Genomic DNA, 20,418 nt, shown 5'->3' with positions numbered 1-20,418 from the left:
CTTCAAAACAGGAAGGGGATGATTATGAAGTCATTCCCAACAGCAGTTTCTATGTTTCCAGAACAGCCTATAAAGATAATTCTTCAATATACCATATCAGTGGGAAGAAAGCAACTTTTAAAGATGTTGGGCTTTTGCTCCGAAGTCACGGTATTGACCTGGACCATAATAGGTTTCTGATTTTACAGGTACTCTCTAATTTATTACATCATATAACTCAGTATATTTTATTAGGGATTATGGCAGTTCTGTTCTGGAAGCCTCAGAGTACTATAGCAGCACATCATGATTTGTGTTTCATAATAAATATGCAAGTCATTATTTGCTGCTTTAGAATTTTAAGGAAGAAAACCAATAAAAAGTTTCTGATATTAGATTGATTTCATGTGTTAAATAGGCATGTGGGTAGAATAATTCTTATACTTGTTCCGCTGTAGCAGCACGTAAATATTGGTGTAGTAAAGATAACACCAATATTATTGTGCTGCTTAAGCGTGACAGGGATTAACCAACATTGTTTGGGTTCTGTTACATGTGATAATGTCTGTAATTTTTAGTACATAATTTATTGCAAATGAATGAAATATGTTTTACTATTCTTTGTGCCTTTTTTGTATTAGTAGATTAGAAATATGAAATTTTCATCCCGTTCTGTAATCTTACACAAATAGTTAAACCTGTTTTTGGACAGAAGACTGTAAGGCCTAAAATATTAATTGAGAACACAGGATTTAATGGCAAATGTAAACAGTCATATTGCTTAAATTTTCTTTCTTAGAAAAAAGTTAATGTAACTTGATATTTACTAATTTCTACTTTCTGTTTCATGACGATGGCTAAATCCCTACAGTAATCACCAGGAATGAATTGTGTCAAACCTAGTTTTTTTTTCTACATTATAAATTTTAAAGTAATAAGCAGGAATTAAATTAATTGAATAAATAATGACAAAGAGCATTTCCCTAAAATTACATATGGTATTTTATTAAAAGGTTATGGAATAATTTTAAAATAACTAAAATTCTATTTAGAAGATTTGAGTTTTTATTTAGTCAGAAGCTAATAGAGAAATATTGTAAAGTTTGCAGTACAGAGAAACTTGTATGAGTTTCAAATGCTCAAAAGTCACGTTTGCCCCAAGACTCAGAACTTTGAGCAGCTCTAACATTAAGAGTTAGTAAGGATTAATTAAAAAGTCTTTGTCCATGTACAGAAGCACTTATATGTCATAGGTAACCCTTATGTGATGCCATATTCGTTTTATAGCTGCTTAAAGTTATATTACTTAGTTGTACATTGCCATCACTTAATTAAGGAATGGGATCATGTAGGTATGCATACAATAATTTAAGTTTTCTTTTTTACTAATGCTTCCCCCCCTTTTTAACCAAATGCAAGCATCAGATTCTAAATCTTATAAATGTAAATCACACTGAATTTATTGTTAAAAATAATAATGATATCAAGAATTGTGTATCTTTTACTCAGGTCTACTCATTTAGAGAGATACACATACACAATTCTTTACAGTTTTACTGTACAAAATATGTTTTGTAATATGTGAAATTATTTCTAAATAGCATATTCTATTTTTTGAGTTAATAATAGCTGGTTCCTAATTTATTCTGAAATAAAAAATTATAACTTAACATCCATAATTAGAGGATTAATTTTGAAAAGTTATTTTATTCTTGATTGAGCACATATTTTCCCTATGAGAGATACAAAAATTATAAAGCACAATTTTAAAAATAAAGTAACTTCAAGTTAAGTTACATACAGCTTTTATATGAATACAATGTGTAGAGTTGGAGTACTGCCAACATACCTTTGTGACTTGATAACACGAATAATTTGTAATAAGCAATATCCTTGGAAAAAATTATTTTTGATGCTTATGCTTGATTTGAAAGTCAAACAATATAATTTATAGTTTTAGACTTAAAGTTTTTAAGCAACATCTGGGCATCCAGGCTCCCAGATATTGCATATCTAAGACTGAATTCAGTTGATTCTCTGAAACACTGTATCCTAATCAGAGTACATTTAAAGACAGGTGGCTTTATTTTAAATCAAATGATTTAAGACTATAGTTTTATTGCACTATTCTTTGGAATTACTTTTAATAGAAAATGAGCTAACATTGATGTAAATGAAAAAAAAATAGAAGTAGTATGTGTGACTGTAGTATAAACCATTAAGAAAAATAGGCAAAAATGTAAGATGTTTCTATTTACTACTACTAATAAAGAAATGTGCATTTTAAGTGCTTTGTTTTATAAAAGATCTTGTATATTTACACTGTTGCTACATTCTTTTTCTATGATAAATCCATATTTTTAGAATATGACAGGGATACGTTGCTTGTTACCACCTTATTACAATCTTGTTGCAAGTTTAATATTGTAATTTAGAGTGCCCTTAGAACGTGCTTCAGGTTTTGGGAGATGCAGAGGATATTGGAATAATAGTGAGAAATGGAATGAAGTACCATATAATGTTTTTGCTTAGGGATGTGCCTAAGGAGTTTCTGAAATAGAATTATTAACTGCTTAATTCCTCATGGCTGATGATAAGGGATGTCGGGAACTGCTTTGGTTGACTTAATTGCACTTATGGTAATAAATCTAACATGGCAGTTTAAAATCACATTCTCAGGTAGGATACATAACATTTATAGAAAGACATCTTGGTAGGTTTGCTGGATTAACTAGGTGAACCATAGAATTTACTTTGGAGCTGGAATTGATTATGACTGTGGCCTTTGCCTTATAGAATTAGGATCATAACAGGTTTTGGCTCGAATCCAAAATAGCCCATACATAAAAGGAAAAGATTTTTCTGAGGGAAGGATGTCCAGATTTTATTCAGGTTGCAGTTTACACTGTTGAATGTCCACTTAATAGTGACTGTGAAGAACAAGAGAATGCAAAAAAAACAACAACCCAAAAATTATCTAATATCTAAAACCTCTTGGATCCCAACCAAGATGTACTATAGTAAATATGCTATATTATGCCTGATTAGAAGTAAGGATTTTCCCCCAGTTATTATTCCTTTATGCTGATCAGCAGGATTAGCACTCTACTTTCTACCTAGTACTAGGTTATATGATTTATGGTGAGAATGATGATTCAGTTTTAAGTTAATTAATTGGAGGATTTGAATTAATACCTTTGTGCTAAAGTTACTACATATTTTGCTTTGACTGCTTCTTAATGAAGTTTAATGTTACATTTACAAGACTACATTAAGTTTAATATAAACCAGACTTAAAAATACTATATTTAAATATTTTATAAAACTTTAAAATTCTAGAAAAACTTCCAATAGGTTTAGTTGGCAGGTTTCAGTCTTCCTGTTCTGCTAAATAATTTACAAATGTCATAAATATAATATATTAAAATGTTGCATTTTTGAAGAGCAAGTTATTTTGGTTTAAAATGTAAATAAACACACTTTAAAATGGTATTTATTAAATGGGAAAGTATAATTGGATTATATTATTGTATATTGTATTGTAAAATAATATATTATTGTATGTTTTAGCCAAATTAAACGTGTAGCATTACTGGGTTTTTTCCTCAATTAAAACAAACCAGGACATAGATAATTTATTGAAATTGGCAGTCTGTCAAATGCAAAACCTTTGACTTGACTGTGTTCAGGGCATTTTGATAATTCCAGTTGTCCAATGTATATGTCCAGTACAAAACTTTTATTAGCTGTTTATATTTGCAAAGATGTATTTAAGCCCTAATTATAAAATAATACTTCGGAGTATGTCTTAGTGAATTCATCTGGGCTTAGTTATAAGTCATTACAAAGAATCATACAATGTAACTATCCGAAGGGGTCTTTGAGATAATCTATTCCAGCCCCCTGCAAGTAGCCCTGTAACAGTATTGCCATTGGATGAACTCGTATTTAAAACCCTCCAACATGAGAAAATCTGTTACCTCTTGAGGCATTCTGTTCTGTTTTTGAACACTTACATTTTTTTCTTGATGTTCATTCTAAATGTACCTTTTTGTAATTTTAATTCACTATTTTTTATCCTGTCTTCTGGAAAACAGCAGTTCTGCCTTGGCTTTACATGGTAGCCCCTCAGATTGTAAGAGACAGATATGTAGATATGTTTCTCTATGGTCTTGTCTTTTTCAAGATTAATTTACTATGTTTTGACATCCAGGCTCTTTACCATCTTGGTTGCTATGTCTTTACTAAACTGCAGTTCCAGAACTGGATGCATAGCTATATCTGTATTTTCTTTTCTAATTCAATGTTTTTATATTCACCACTTCTAAATAAGATGTAATGTGATCAAATGTAGCTTTCCACAATAAAATTGTTTTTGAAAAACACTATTCCAAAGGATGTGGTATAGCTTCATTAAGTCAGTTTACACAGAGCCCACCTGTTTTGCTGGTTATCTTTTGTTTCCAGATGTATATCTCTTCGGGCTTCCTCATTCTTAAAATATGGTATACGTTTATATATATAAAACGTATGCCCATATTTTAAGATTTTATATATATAACTAAGAATATATATATATATATATATATATATATATATATATATATATATTCTCCTACTATATTCTGAATAGTTTGTATAGCAACCTGCGTATACCCATATTTTAAGAAATATAATCTCCCTTCTACTGCCACTGATTACTCAGTCCTGCTTTTTTCCTGTTTTTATCCCCTCCACAATTTCTGGGTGGAACAACTCTTCCATTTCAAAAACAATATAACTTAGTTTCAATCTGTATATAGAGAACACATCCTAATTTTGGTGTGGACCATCCAATATGCACTTATATGCTGCTCATATGCAGCTCTTTTTAACCATGAGCAATAAAGGATTCATATCAAATTTAGGAATCCTTTATGTCTAATAATTACCTGAAAAGATTACAAGTCATGCTGAAGCTTTATTCAGTTTAAACATGACCACGTAGCCATAAATTGTTGGATTTCATTAAAATTGATAAGCATGTTCTTAACTTTTTTCCAGAGAGTAAAATTACCTTAAAATGCTGGATTGTGATCAGATTATATAGTTTTGTTTCTATTGTAATCTGATTATAAGAAAAAAGTAAATATTCCTATAAAAAGAATAGGAAATTTTGTCACATTGTGTAAATATTTTAATAATTGAATTGTTTTTCTTTAAAATCTGAATATACTATTTTAAACATCTTTTCCTATTTTAAAAACAATTGCCCTACTGTAAATTATAATTAACTATTTCTGTAAAATTAACGTTTTTGCTTCAAACTAAAATACAGAATCTATAAATTTAAATAGACACAAAAAGTTTAGTGAATGAGATCTGTACTACAGTCAGAATTTTCTCACCTCCAATATGTATATTCAACTTTATTTAGAACTTTTAAAAAAATTCTTTGGGAACTTATCACACTTCTCTCCATAGGATATAAGTAAAATTTTCCTGTGTGTGTGTGTGTGTGTGTGTGTGTTAGAAACAGGACTGTACAAATCTTAAAAGATAACTATGGAAAATTTATTTTTGAGTATCTGCAGTATTATATATATAGAATCTTGAGAAATATAGCTATTGTTGACATCCAAGACAAAAATTCAAGAATTTCATTATTTTCTTCTAAGTGCAAATAAGATATGAAAGTATGTTAGTCTGAGTCATTCAAATTCAGTTGATCTGAAAAACTTTCTGTTTCTCTTAGTCCCCCCCAAAAAATCCAAATATTTCCCATTTTTGGTGCCAATTATCAACAATGGAAGTGACATATATTTTATGGTTTAGGATATACACCTCCCCAATGCATTTTCCTATCATCCTGGGAAAAAATATTATTCAAAATGTGCTAGTGGGTCTTAAAGGAACTTATTTGTATCTGCAAATTCTTAGGTTGCTGTCCTCAGTTATATATACACACACTTGCCACTAGTCCTATACAACAACAGTTATTGTACTGTAAGGTTATTTCTCAGATCTGTACTTTTATAGATGCATACTTTTAAGGAAGTATTACTTAAACTGAAAAGGAATTATTTGTTATAGTATTTTTTAAAGAAACTCTACTAGGTTGAAAAAATAGTCCATTATATATGGTTATTATGAAAACTAGGACATAACCCAGATAAATATTATTTCAGGAATATTTATTGAAAGCAAGAAGCTGTAACATACCACCTATCTTTATAAAAACAGTTATCAAGTCAAGTCATGTTTCATCCTGACTTTATGACCAAAATTCCAGGCCCATTTGTGGTCGTAAATCAAGGATTACTTGAATGATAGGTTATTTGTTATTCTTGAATTTACATATTAAACTAAAATGGTCTACTAAGAATATTCTTACTATAATATTTAAATTCTATAATAAAATTGGTTTATTCATTCTATAGTTGTGATTTTAATACATATTCTGAACAATATAATTTGCAGATTGATGGATCAATTATATTTAAAGATAGTAGAACAGAAGCTACAATCTTCAAATGAAATTAATATGTACTTTATTGCTGACTGGATTATGGTTGCCAGTATAATTGTATCATAACTTGCCTTCAGCAACAGCTAGCTGCTAATTTTTAATTAAAAATATGTAGTCTTAGACTTTAAATCTATTGTCTACACTGCTATAAGAATTTGTGGGGCAGCCCTTGACAATAGCTTGCAAACTGCAGGTGGCACTTCTCCCTTTGCTGAAATACCTATGTTGGTGCTCTTTGGGTTCAATTTAATGGGTTTTTTAGTCTACCTTGTAGTAATCAGGTCTTCAGTGGAGCTCCTTTTGCAGGTATGTCGTATGCTTAATACTGATAGACAAACTAGATAGATTTGAGGCTTGAAATGCACATGTGGACACACCAACTGAGAATCCTTGACAGAAACGCGTAAGAAACTTGGGAAAGCACATGACTTGAAAAAAGATTTTACATAATGCTTTGTGCAAACATAAGTACTAGCATTCTGTTACGTATCTTTTCAATTAAGATTTTCTTGCGTAGGTATACCAGTATTTTTTGGTCGTTATATTTGCAATTTAATTTGTATACCGCCCTGAGTCCTTCGGGAGAAGGGCGGTATACAAATTAAATAAATAAATAAATAAATTTTGGTTAAAGCTCTTGCAGATTCTTTTTATTAAATAACTTGTAGGGAGAAGTTGAACAAATAGCAATGATGAAACCAAAAGGACAGAATGAGCATGATGAAGGCATGCTTGAATATTTAGAAGATATAATAGGATCAGGACGATTGAAAGAGCCTATTCAAATATTATGTCGAAGAATGGAGATATTAAATGAACAAAGAGGTGAGAAGGTGAGGCTTTAAATTAATAGATTATTCTACAGTTAGTTTTAATTTTAATTTTAAATTATAAATGTAAACTTAAATTATAAATCTAAGAAACCATTGAGTATTATGTTTGTCATATACTATGCAATGCAACTGATTTTTTTCTGAATTGCAACAACCTGAATGCTGTAAAAGTGAAGTATCTGGAAAGTTCTTGCTTTTATGTGGAATTAGCTGCATGCAAACTAAAACCAAACCCTTTATGATTTTTATATAGTGAATTTGTGAAAACTAAGTAGGTGTAGCTGTTGCAAAATAGCTTAAATCTATATGTTCTGTCTAGTTAAACAGAGTTAAAATGGTGGAAAAAGAAAAAGATGCCTTGGAAGGAGAACGGAATAAAGCAATTGAATTTCTTTCTTTGGAAAACAAAATGTTTAAAGAAAAAAATAAAATCTGTCAATACTACATGTAAGTAACATCATTTTGGAAAACAGGATGGAATGGATTAAATGAGCATATATGAACATCATATATCTACTCAAATATGTGTTTAGTTTATATTTATGGAAATATTAAATGTGGAAGATTTATTTTCCTACAGTAGTTTGTTTAGATAGCTACTAAAACCTACAATATGTCTGAGAGAAAAAATATTGTTCTGAGCCCAGAACAGGACAGCTTTATTAGAAATATTTCAGTGGAATGTTCTGAGTTGATTGTATTCCAACATAACAAAACTCAAAATGTGTTGAATGTTCAATCATATATAACAGAGAAACTTGAAACAAGTCTCTTGTTTCTTTGTTTTTCATCCTTGAGACACAAAACTTGATTTACGAGACTACTGTGTGTTATGCTACCTAACCTTCCAATCTAGAGAAAATACTGGCTAAGGGGTTGTTTATAAAATATATTATAAAACCCTTTTTAAAATCCCAGCAATAAATAAATAAATTCCCAGTGACAAACTGGAAATAATTTTTTTTTACTGCCTGGCCTGCCTGCACAGATAACCATAGAAATCAACTCAGCAAAGAAGCAGTAGAATTTACTTCAACAATTAATGTCAAACAGAGCAAAACACATTTCTTTGGTTGTATGTGGCTTTTCCTAATGTACATGCTAACACTTTGTATAGTTTTCAGATTTCTGAGCTTTCCTGAAAAGCTGAATGTCAATGATAAATAAGTTCATCAGTCTGAAATAGCAACAGTTTCTGCAGTGCAAATGCACAATGTTCAGCTTTGCATTTGATAACCTGCTTAAAAGCACAACACACTTAGAATACATTGAGATAGCACATAAGACATATTACATACAACTAAGGAATTCTATAGTAGCAAATTTAAAAAGAGCAGTAAAGGTATCTATGAAATGTGATAGTATGTGTTGAAATGATTTTTCCTCACCTGACATTACCTAAATATAACCATTAGTGACACATATGAAATGCAAGGTTTGCTATTTATTGGCTGATCTTTCCTACTCTCCATAGCTTGAAAGTATTCAGAAAAACTGTGGGTTCTTAGATCATTAGAAGGAATGTGGAATAAAATATGAAAGCTCAGAATAAGCTTGGAACATTTCAACCAGCTGTTTCAAAACTGGAAAGCTTTTACACACTTCTGATAGAAATTGTATTATTTCCTATTCTATCAAGCTACCAGTGATGATGATGTATTTTAGTACATTTGGTTGGGTTGGCTTCTGTAATTATTACAATTTGTGTATATTTTATTGTGCATTGTTTTTGGCACTAATTGGTTAAATAAAAGGTTTTCAAAAAATAAATTTGGACTACACCCATAGTTCAGTTGTATTGATTCTTTTGAAATGTTAAAAGCAGTGCTTTTTTTGTAAAAGAAAAAGGTGCCGGAACTCACACATGTCATACAACCCGCCTTGCCTACTCTACAAGGTTCCATCCAAAAAAGGTGCCGGAACTCCGTTCTGAGCGTTCTATGAGAAAAAAAGCCCTGGTTAAAAGTATGTGTTCTATTTAATGCACTTCACCCAAAGATAGGAAATACATTGGGTTTGATCAGTATTTGGGCTTACTTACACTTTGCTAAGGAGTGTGGGAAAATGAGTAAATTACTCATTGCATTGGAGTCGGTTATGAGATGGGTGTCAAATAAATTTTATAATTAAATACTTTCTATTCAAATAATGGAATTTAATTGCCAGTAGTGGAGTCCAGATTTAATCCATTGCTTTTACAAATCTCTCTCCTTACACTGGGCAATGAAATCCAATGTAGGGCACTAGGTTTGCTTTGACTTTGTATATGTCAAAGCAGTCAGGTGACTTTAGATAAGATCAATTTTATCCAATTTCAGATGTCTTCCTTTTTTTTTCTTTTTTAGTTATGAATTACAGAAGCAGATATATGACCTGGAAGCACAGAAAGGAAAAATACATGAAGACACCAAAGAAGTTAATGAGAAGAGCAGCAAACTAGCAGATGAAATGAGAGATAAGAATGAGGCTCTGAAAGAAGTAGAAAAGTAAGCATTAATTGTTATATTTGGCAAAATGTAGCAATATTTGAAGGAGTCTGCACTTGTTCTATTTGCTGTTCATCACTGATGCATTATGGGTAACAAGTATGACTTATCTTTTGTAAAAATAATGAAAATAAAATTCACTGTATCATTTGAGGGTTTCTCAAACTGAAGTGTACCTCCCATGGGGAGGTACAGCTAGATTTCAGGAGAGCCATAAAGAAATTAGTTTGTTAGATCTTTCTCAAAATTCCATTGTATTGTGTTCATTTTGGTGTTTCATTTTGGTTATTTTTAACAGGAAGTGTGTACAATAAGATTACAATAAAGGGGAGTGTGGACACAAAAAGGAACCCCTGGATTATGCTCTTATTCTAATACAATGGTTGTTGATATATTTACCTTTTTAGGAAACTCAATGAAATCACAGCATTTATTGAAGAAAATAAAAATAAATTTACCCAGCTAGATCTGGAGGATGTTCAATTAAGGGAAAATCTAAAACATGCAAAAAGCAAATCAAAAAAACTAGAGAAACAGCTTCAGAAGGATAAAGAAAAGGTATAACTGCAATATCATTATGGCTTTTCAAGGGGAAAAATCTATTTAGTTGCCTCTAGATTGTATAATGTAAAAATATGTTGAATATATGGCATTATTTCCAGAAAGACAAATCCTGCTGCTGCAGTTAGAACTCAGAGTGAAAGCTTTGTGATCATAGCTGTATTCCTTTCTATGACTTTGCTTTCTTTGTTCTGTTCTGTCCCAGTTTCTTCAATCAGGGAATTAATATTTTATTCCCATATCCTAGTGCAGTTATGACTACAAAAGATAGATTATTTAAAAGTTTGCTACTCTAGCCCACTCTCAACTTAGTCTTTCGAAGGCTTTATTTCTTTATCTGTAGGCAGGTGGTTTTAGGCAGATTCTATACATATAATAAAGTTAGTATTTGATAACATTTTTAGGATTATATCCAAACTCTAAATATAAACTGAGTAAACATCACTAAGTTGTATCTAGTAGCCATTTAAGTAAAACTTGTTCAAATTATTTGTTAACTTTTCCATCCTTGCATTATTTATGAAACTTCAGAGAATCAGGAAAATTATATAGTGGTGGAATTTTACTATATATATAGCAATTTATTTAATGAAATAATTTGTGACAAAGTCACATTTTGAATTTACAGTTAATATCTGCCTTATAGTACTCCAAACCACTCGCAATAGTTAAGAAAGATTAAATAATTTATTTTGTAGTCAAGTGGTCATTAAATTAAACAACTATTTTAGCATGTATATTAAAGTGACCAAAAAACTCCAAACCAAACAAACTTCCTGGAATAAGAAGTTGCAAAATCTGGATTATTCCCCTGAGAAGATTCCTCCATATCATAAGCCAAGAACAGTTTAATTTTTAGGCTGTGTTCATACTTGATTCAGCTTATCTCCTTTGGGAAACATAATAACATACAGTAATTATTATGAAATCTCTATTAGCCTAATCTCAATGCAATGGACTGCATGAATTGGAACCAAATATCTAAAGTGATTTGTGTAATGACACGCATCATTTACACAATGACATCATTTAAATGAAGTCATTAGTTGACATTTGTATCCATTTCTGTGATGTCATTATTCAAATGACACAATTTTATGTCATTTGTGTTTAAGAGGAATTCTTGACTAGCAGACATTTCTTCCATGGGGTAGTTCATTGAAAAGAGGTTTCACTTATGGCTTCTATATAATTCATTCTTTTGGTTAGGTTTTATATTTACATTTATATAAATATTTATATGGCATGCATATAGCTTTTGCTACAAAAACATGAGAACACATCTGCATTAAGGCAATGTTTAGACTAGTTACTATTTCTGGCAAACCAATTATTAATGATGTAATGTGACTCTGAATGAGTAAAGTATTATGAACTAGATAATCCTGTTACCCATTGGGTTATCCTTTGAAAGAATGATAGTGCAGTCTGATTGTGACTAAAATAAACATTACATTTTAGGCTGATCATATGTTTTTTACCCAATGCTGGACAGCCTTTGATAATCTAAGAAGATTATATTATATATCATAAAGATAATTGTAGTGGCAAACAAACTTTAATAATGAGTCAACATATAAATGATCACAGGCAGGCTTCCCCATTTGATTTTGCTTATAGGAAACTGGCAGGGCACATTGAAGAACATGTGACTGGGGATACTGAACAGTCACAAATTTGTGAATAAAATGTCTAAACTCTGGAATTTTCAACTCCACCTGAATTTTTATGCATTCTTTAAGTTAGCTGATTTTACGTACCTTGATTTAAAAATTGTTGCACTATAATGCAACATTTGGGCAAAGGAGGATACAGATAAATACAGTGAAAGTTTTAGTACTGTAAGTATATAGATAAAATGTCTTGAAGAAAGAATAGAATGAACCTTTATTTTTCAAAGTACAACCATGTATACATTGAGATTGGCTGAGCCTCCCTTTGTGTCCCCACCCCCAACTTACAGTGACACAAACCCTCCATCTTATTACACCATGTGAGTTAATTGTACAACGCACCGGCCTCACAAGTCAATTATGCATAAAGTTTATAAAATTATTTCCCATTCAAAAGCCTAACAGCCCATGGATAAAAGCTGTTCTTCAGCCTGTTGATACGGCTGGCTATACTCCTATATCTCCTACCCGATGGTAGGAGAGTAAAGAGATACCGTCCAGGGTGTGAGTCATCCCTGAGAATTTTCCTCACTCTTCCAAGGCAGTGAGCCCTGGCGATGTCATCCAGTGGCGTCAGGGGACAGCCTACAATGTCTTGTGCTGTGCTCACCACCCTCTGTAATACTTTCCTATCCGCGGCTGTCAGACCAGCATACCAAACCACAATACCATACGAGAGGACGCCCTCTATAGTAGACCGGTAAAAGAGGGTCATAAGCTGTTGTTCTACCCTGTTCTTCTGCAAGACCCTGAGAAAGTGAAGTCTCTGTAGGGCCTTTCTGGCCACCTGGGTTGTATTAACTTTCCAGGTCAGATCTTCGCAGAGGTAGACTCCCAGAAATTTAAAGTAGGAAACTCTCTACACAGTCCTCCCCGATGTAAAGTGGGGCAGGTTCCTCCTTTTTCCTCCGGAAGTCTAGCACCATCTCTTTCGTCTTGCCAATGTTCAGGTGCACGTTGTTGTTACAACACAATATGGATAGTTTTTGTACCTCTGCCCTGTATGCTGTCTCATCCCCACCTGTAATAAGACCCACCACAGTAGTATCATCTGTGAACTTAATTATCACAGTAGATGGGTCGGATGATACACAGTCATATGTGTACAAAGAGTACAGGTAGGGGCTAAGCACGCAGCCCTGTGGCGAGCCAGTGCAAAGTTTCAGGGGGATGGACAAAGCAGACCCGATCCTCATTGTTTGTAACCAGTCCCTAAGAAAGTCTTGAATCCAATCGCAGATGGAGGGGGAAAATTTCAAGTCAGTCAGCTTCTCGATGAGAGTGCTCGGCAAAATGGTGTTGAAAGAAGTACAACAGCATAGAATTCCTGTCTGTTTTAGGATGCATTCTGCAAAAATTATGATATATATTGTTATTCATGAATAGGGTATGCTTGCTGCATAAATTATAATATGTACACATTCATCTGATCTTTAGCGATATCCAAAGCTACATAACTAGGCTTCTTTTTGCTTGTAGAGACTTATTTTTCTAATCTTTAGGTTTTCAAAGTGTCTCCTAATCTTGCAGATAGGTTTGGATGATTCTGAAGAATCTGATTGTAAATTTTCATTAAAACTGTTTAAAAAGTGGGAAATTGTTCCATTGTAAAAGTAATGTTAGACTTCTCATAGATAGAAGACTTCAGAACTGTACCTGCTAGCAGTGAATCTGCAATTACTGAAGCAACAGCTAAGAGAGGAATTCTAGAAAAAGAAAAAGAAAAAGTGGAAGAAAAACTAAAAGAAGTTATGGACAGTCTTAAAAAAGAAACTCAAGGACTGCAGAAAGAGAAAGAGGTTTGTATTAATTCTATCTATCTATCTATCTATCTATCTATCTATCTATCTATCTATCTACCTACCTACCTACCTACCTACCTACCTATCTCTTAAAAATAGTGTTTTGTTTTTGCCTATTCAAATAACTGAAAATTCCCAGCAATCAACTATATGATGAAATACAGTTGTTCATATTCTTTTGATTACTATGGTACTATATTTCTTAGAAATATGTTGCAGCACTAATGTAGTCAGTGTATGGTTCTTTTTTAAAAAAAATTAAAGCACAGATTGATTATGAGATGACAATTGTATATGTAGATACATATACAGAAAACGAGAAGTTTTGAAACAGCTGGACTTGAAAAAAAAATATCAAGCCCGTGAATTATTATTTATACTGCACTGGTGAGACCACACTTAGAATACTGCATCCAGTTTTGGTCACCAGATACAAAAAAGATGTTGAAATCCTAAAAAGAGTGCAGAGAAGAGCAACAAAGATAAGGGATATGGAGGTTGAGTCGCACAATGAACAATTGAGGGAACTAGATAGGTCTAACCTAACAAAGAGAAAGATTAGGAGTGACATAACAGTCTTCCAATAATTTATGACTTTTCTCACATTTGTTAGGTGAATCACTGCTGTTCTTAAATTAGTAACACATTTGTTAAGTGACTGCTTGTTAGAGGGTCACAAAAGGGGATCACGTGATTCTGGGACATTGCAAGCATCATAAATGTGAGTTAGTTGCCAAGTGTCTGAATTTTGATCGTGTAATCATGGGATGCTACAACGGTCATAAGTTTGAAAAATGGCCATAAGGATCATTTTTTCAGTGCTTTGTAACTTCAAACAATCACTAAGCGAACTGTTGTAAGTTGAGAACTACCTGTAGTCCAAAATAGTTCTCAATCTCTGGTGTGCTTGATTGTCCTTGATTCCTTGTCTTCTCTAATTAGTTCCAGCTAACGGCAATAAGGATGATATTTGTGTCTGATAGTTGGCCAATGCACTTTCATGTGAAGGAATTTGAAAAAAAAAATCAATTGCAGGATGTTGGAATCCGCTTAGAATATTCAAAACAGCACTTTTAATCTCAAAACATTGTGCACACTCATATCTTAATAGAATGACATTTGACAGAAATTATTATTGAAAATTGGAATCCGCAAATATATTAATTTCTATAGTAAGAAAAATCTAATCATTTTTTCCCTGCCCCTCTCTTCAGGATAAAGAAAAAGAACTAATGGAATTCAGCAGAACAGTTAATGAAGCACGTTCAAATTTTGACATGGCCAAGTCAGAACTTGATCTGTATCTTAGTCGTCATAATACTGCTGTATCTCAGCTAAAAGCAGCAGAAGATGCTCTTCAGACTGCTTCAGGGACACGTAAGGAAAGATTAACTGCTATCAAAGAATTGGAATCAAAATTACCTCAAACAGAGAATGAGCTCAAGAAGGTCAGATTTTATTAAAATATTTTTAAATTTTTGAAATGTTTAACTTCATTTGTGGTGTTCTAGAAATCTGGAGTGGGTAATTTTTTGACATCAAAATGCTTTAAAACTACCTTTAAAACAAACAGATGTTGTCTTTTAACATTTAGGAATGTAGTCATTGATGTGATCTTGTGGGAGTTGCAAGGACCAAACTTGGGGCCATTTTTGGGTCATGGGCTTGCAAATTCTGCAACAGACAACTGAGGGCAGTACATTTCACTTCGTGTTTACTCCCATGTGTCCTTCATGATTCATTTTTACCTTCTTAATGACAAAGTTTCTGATGTTGGAAAGAATTAGTCTCAAGAATGATGAGGGTTTTTTTTTCCAAATTTTAATTTTAGCTCCTTTATTCTCAAGGGGAAATCTGAAAGTCTGGAATGTTACAGATACTATCTCAGGGTACATAGAATATCAACTCTATTCTTCATAAAGAATAAAAGTGAAATTGGCCTGAAGCTCAACTAAATCTAATAAACTGAATTAATCTTCAGATGTACTCTAAACAAACATTTAAGCTGTCATGTGTTAGTTTCCTTTACTGATTTGCTTAGGAACAAGTATATGTTATCTTGAATTAAAGGTAAATGCCCAGAAATATACCTCAATATACAAACATAATTGTGAATCTTGACTCATGTATCACTGCATGATTGAGACCATTTGGGGGGGGGGGGCAGTTGGACACTATTTTATACTTCTTTCTTTAACTTATTTGGTGACTTAACTTGGCATCCACTGCAAAAAGGAAATTGCCTATTCCAGAAGGAGGCTTGAATTCATCTGCTCACTTGTCTTTCATGACTGTTTCCTTAGTTATTCTAATTTATTTTGCATGCACAATATACATTCACGCAGCTTGTCTGAGTTTGTGGTCCTATCCTTATCACACATATCCACACATTAACCGATACACAACAGTCAGCGTGATTGTTTGTTCTGGTGCTATATTTTAGAGAGAGAGAGATGACTGTTATTGCTTCAAATTACGAGATCTGTGTAGTATGGACATTTCACACATTTCTGGGTCTCCCTTTAGTCGGCCATAACAGGTTTCACCAATTTCCCCAGTACCCTAAATTTATTGGTCTGCAAAGCAATTCATGTCTTCTATATTCTAGTACGGTGCGTCCTAACCTTTTCTATAACCTGCACCTCTAGAAAGCTTCTGATATATTCTCACACCCCTTACAAAAGTTCGAAATAACACAACAAATTATGCATATACACTATAATTTTGAAAACCCAAGTTTTCACACCCCCTGGAATATCATCTCACACCCCTGGTTGGGAACCCCTGTTCTAGTATAAGCTAGAACAGTAGTATCAGTTCCCTGGTGAAGAAATGTTATTCATCCTGTGTTGGCTATTTATACATTATAATTATAAAAATTAAGGTTGCTTCCCTATATAGATTGTCTATTTTTACCAGAAATAGAACAAAATAAAGGGCTCAAATGCAGCTGAATCCTCAGGTCCTCAAATATGTCTAGTAGGTGGTTTCCGATAAAAGAAAATATTTGTATCTTAGGTTTGAACTGTGGGGTTCTTTGTGCCAATTCCACAAACGTTTTCCTAGAAGAAGTGCTGTTCTAGTGGTGCTGCATTGGCTTCTGGGATAATAATAATCAACAAGAATGGGGAAGATCCCATAAAATGCTGGGGGAAAAATTGACTGTTTATAGGCAACTATAGGGATACCCTTTTTTCCAGAGCTTCCATACTATGGATCAAACAATTAGTAAAGCTCATTCCATTACAGGAAGAAGAATTATGATAGTGTGAATGAGTTAGGAAAGACAGCAGCATTCATGTCAGATGCTACCTTAACTACCCTATAGCTCTCCATAAAAGTCACAGACTCAATTGTTTACATCAGAAGTCAGCTGTAATACAGAACAGGAATATGGACTCTGAATCAGAACTGATTCTAATATCCAGACATTTCAATATCAAATATTTAGATCTAAAGTAAGGACAAAAAGAAAGACTTACTACTAACTAGAAGAGAGGCTAGAGGGAAGATCACAGGAATGTCCACTATCCTACAAAGCTCTTTCAGCATTATGATTGTTAGAATAGGAACCCAATTTGTATCTTGTGATCATGGCATTGATCTAACAACATAAATCCTAATGCAAGGGCACCCTTTCTTAGTACCCAAATGGACTAATGCAAATAGCAATGACAATTTCAGTTCTGTCTAGTGGATGGAATGCTGGTAATTTTTGCACATCTGCGGACTCGTCTATAGGCATGTGAATTTTATAAGTACTGACCAAACTGTAGAATAAGTTTCAGATGGCATTATAGCCATGTCATCTCACCCCCCAGAACCCATCCAAAAGGAAAACTAGTTATCCTGCAGCCCATAGACTAGGAATACAAAAATTTCAGCATTTGTTTTGTAGCTCTAGGAACCCTCCCAGAATGACTGGATCCTTTTAGAACAAAACAGGATGGAGAAGTTTAAGGAACAAAATGTGTGTGCTAATTTAGTAGGAGCTTAAGGGCATCCATTTCATCCCTTAAAACTGTTGATTCCCCCTTCCCCCTGAAATGCATCTTGGCCACAACTGTTTTTGAAATTTGATCCCTAACATAGCGCACAAAACCTAGTGTTTATGGATGAGGATGTACGTATGACTTCTGAAGATTTTGGGTTTCCTTCAGAACATCATAGCAAGCAGTTCCCAGAAGTATTTATTGCTCCTGAAGTGAAATGCTCTCTGATAGTAACTCTTAGTAGCACTCTTGAAAAGCAGCATATTTTGTTAAGCAATTTATCACTTAAGCTTTCTCAGTTGAGTATTGCCAGCAGATCTGCTTTAAACAGTTCCACCAGTATTACAGAATATTTTTTCTTTCAAATATTAACTGTTACCAGCCTCCCCTCTGATACATCTCATTCTTGTAGGAGATCATTCTTATCATGAATGCCTTTTTTCCATGGTGGACAAAGGCATTTCCTTCTATTCTTGCGTGTGGGCACACACACACGCAAATGGTTAAGCTACAACGGTGGATATTTCCCCTTCTTTTAACCACTGTTTCTTTTTATGGGTTTCTTTTGCTTTTTGATTTTATTAATATCCTAATGAAAGATATGTCACTTTTCAAAGTTCAGTTATATTATTAGGTATTGCTTGATATGTCTTTTACCCCACCTTATTTGTAGAATCATAAATAAAATGTTTGAATGTATCTGCAGCAAGTCATTATGATCCCAAAATGATATGTAAACAGTGATGTCATAACAAATATTACCTTGTATATTGCTGTATTGATGCCCAAGGCAAACTTATAAGTTATGGCATTTGTGTGATGTGACATATGTATCATCGTTTGCCTCCCCCTTGTGGAGACTTATATTTTCCATTTCTTATTCAAGTATCTGTACAATTAGTTTTTAGTAGAATTCCCACTTTTTAAGTAGTTGTAAATATAATTGTTTAGGTGGATTGGTTGTGTAAGAGAGTTTTATTATAAAAATATTTTCTGGTAATATCTAACATAAATGTCTCCACTCAAGTAACTCCTAATATTAAGTTTGTTATGCTGCTTGTAGATTTTTTTAAAAAAATAATGTTGATTTCTTTCTTTTAAGAAACAAAATGAATTGGATAAACTTATAAAAGAGGAGACAGACATAAAATATTACATTGGAGATCTACGTCAGAAAGTAGAAGAAGCAAAAAGTTCATTGGCAATAAATAAAAGCAGAGGAAAAGTTCTTGAAGCTTTAATTCAGCAGAAGAAATCTGGAAATATTTCTGGAATATATGGAAGACTTGTAAGCTATTTTTATTATTATTATTTTGTTATTTTTCCCTCCTTTTTTGAACTGTAATTTAGGAAAGAACTATATTCATTGAGAAAACGTGTTATCAGGAATGGATGGTCTTGATAAAACTTAATTTGTGGCCATTGCTTGGAGATTAAAGTATTTTCTTCTTAATTTATTTATTTATTTATTGATGGGATTTATATCCCGCCCTATCTCCTGAAGGACTCAGGGCGGCTCACAATAAAACATATAATAAGTGCATAAATCAAGATAAATGAAATTGAGAACATCAGTGCAATAAAAAATTAGAGAATTTAAAAATGAATTAAAAATACTAAATATAAATTAATTAAGATGCCTGTCAGTCTAGGTCAGCTTGGTGGAACAGGTGTGTTTTGAGGCCGCGGCGAAAGGATTGGAGGTTTTGGGCTATCCGAAGCTCAGGGGGGAGCTGATTCCATAGGGTTGGTGCTCCCACAGAGAAGGCCCTCCCCCTGGGGGTCGCCAGCCGACATTGCCTAGCTGACGGTACCCTGAGGAGGCCTTCTCTGTGTGAGCGTACTGGACGATGGGAATTTGTTCCCGGCAGCAGATGGTCCTGCAAGTATCCCGGACCTAAGCCATGTAGGGCTTTAAAGGTAAGTACCAGCACCTTAAATCTCACCCGGAGGGCAACTGGTAGCCAATGCAGCTCCCGCAGGAGGGGTGTAATATGGGAGTATCGGGAAGCTCCCATCACAACCCGCGCAGCTGCATTCTGCACCAGCTGAAGCCTCCGGGTGGTCTTTAAGGGCAGCCCCATGTAGAGAGCATTACAGTAATCAATACGGGAGGTAACGAGTGCGTGGGTGACTGTACGTAGGGCATCTCGGTCCAAAAAGGGGCGTAATTGGTATATAAGACGAATCTGGGCAAATGCCCCCCTAGCCACGGTTCCCATGTGATCTTCAAAACTGAGTCGTGAATCTAGGAGGACGCCCAGATTGCGTGCTTTATCAATGGGAGGTAACATCTCTCCTCCTATAGTCAGAGATGGAACCTCTTGGACTAAACGAGATGACGGTATGTACAGCCACTCAGTCTTGGCCGGGTTGAGTCGAAGCCTGTTTTCTCCCATCCAAATCTGTACCGCTTCCAGACAACGGGACATCACATCGAGGGCATCACTGGGTTGGTTCGGGGTGGAGATGAATAGCTGGGTATCATCAGCATATTGATGATATTTCACCCCGAAGCTACGGATGATCTCTCCCAGCGGCTTCATATAGATGTTGAACAGGAGGGGCGAGAGCACCGAACCCT

At 33.7% G+C, this 20,418-nt stretch overlaps 1 protein-coding gene across 1 annotated transcript in view; it reads left to right on the top strand.

Moving 5' to 3' along the window:
• The window catches only part of SMC4 (structural maintenance of chromosomes 4), a 47,589-nt gene that overhangs the window by 5,106 nt on the left and 22,065 nt on the right, over window positions 1-20,418 (top strand). The window contains exons 5-12 of the mRNA XM_081328370.1: window positions 12-188; window positions 7,156-7,320; window positions 7,640-7,767; window positions 9,666-9,806; window positions 10,214-10,364; window positions 13,675-13,839; window positions 15,057-15,290; window positions 18,937-19,122. Of these exons, the coding sequence (XP_081184496.1) occupies window positions 12-188; window positions 7,156-7,320; window positions 7,640-7,767; window positions 9,666-9,806; window positions 10,214-10,364; window positions 13,675-13,839; window positions 15,057-15,290; window positions 18,937-19,122 (1,347 nt within the window). The remainder of the gene's footprint in view (window positions 1-11; window positions 189-7,155; window positions 7,321-7,639; window positions 7,768-9,665; window positions 9,807-10,213; window positions 10,365-13,674; window positions 13,840-15,056; window positions 15,291-18,936; window positions 19,123-20,418) is intronic.

The sequence above is a fragment of the Vipera berus genome, assembly GCF_964194415.1.
Source record: "Vipera berus genome assembly, chromosome: 5".
Lineage (NCBI taxonomy): Eukaryota > Metazoa > Chordata > Lepidosauria > Squamata > Viperidae > Vipera > Vipera berus.
This window is presented reverse-complemented; position numbering and strand designations above follow the sequence as displayed.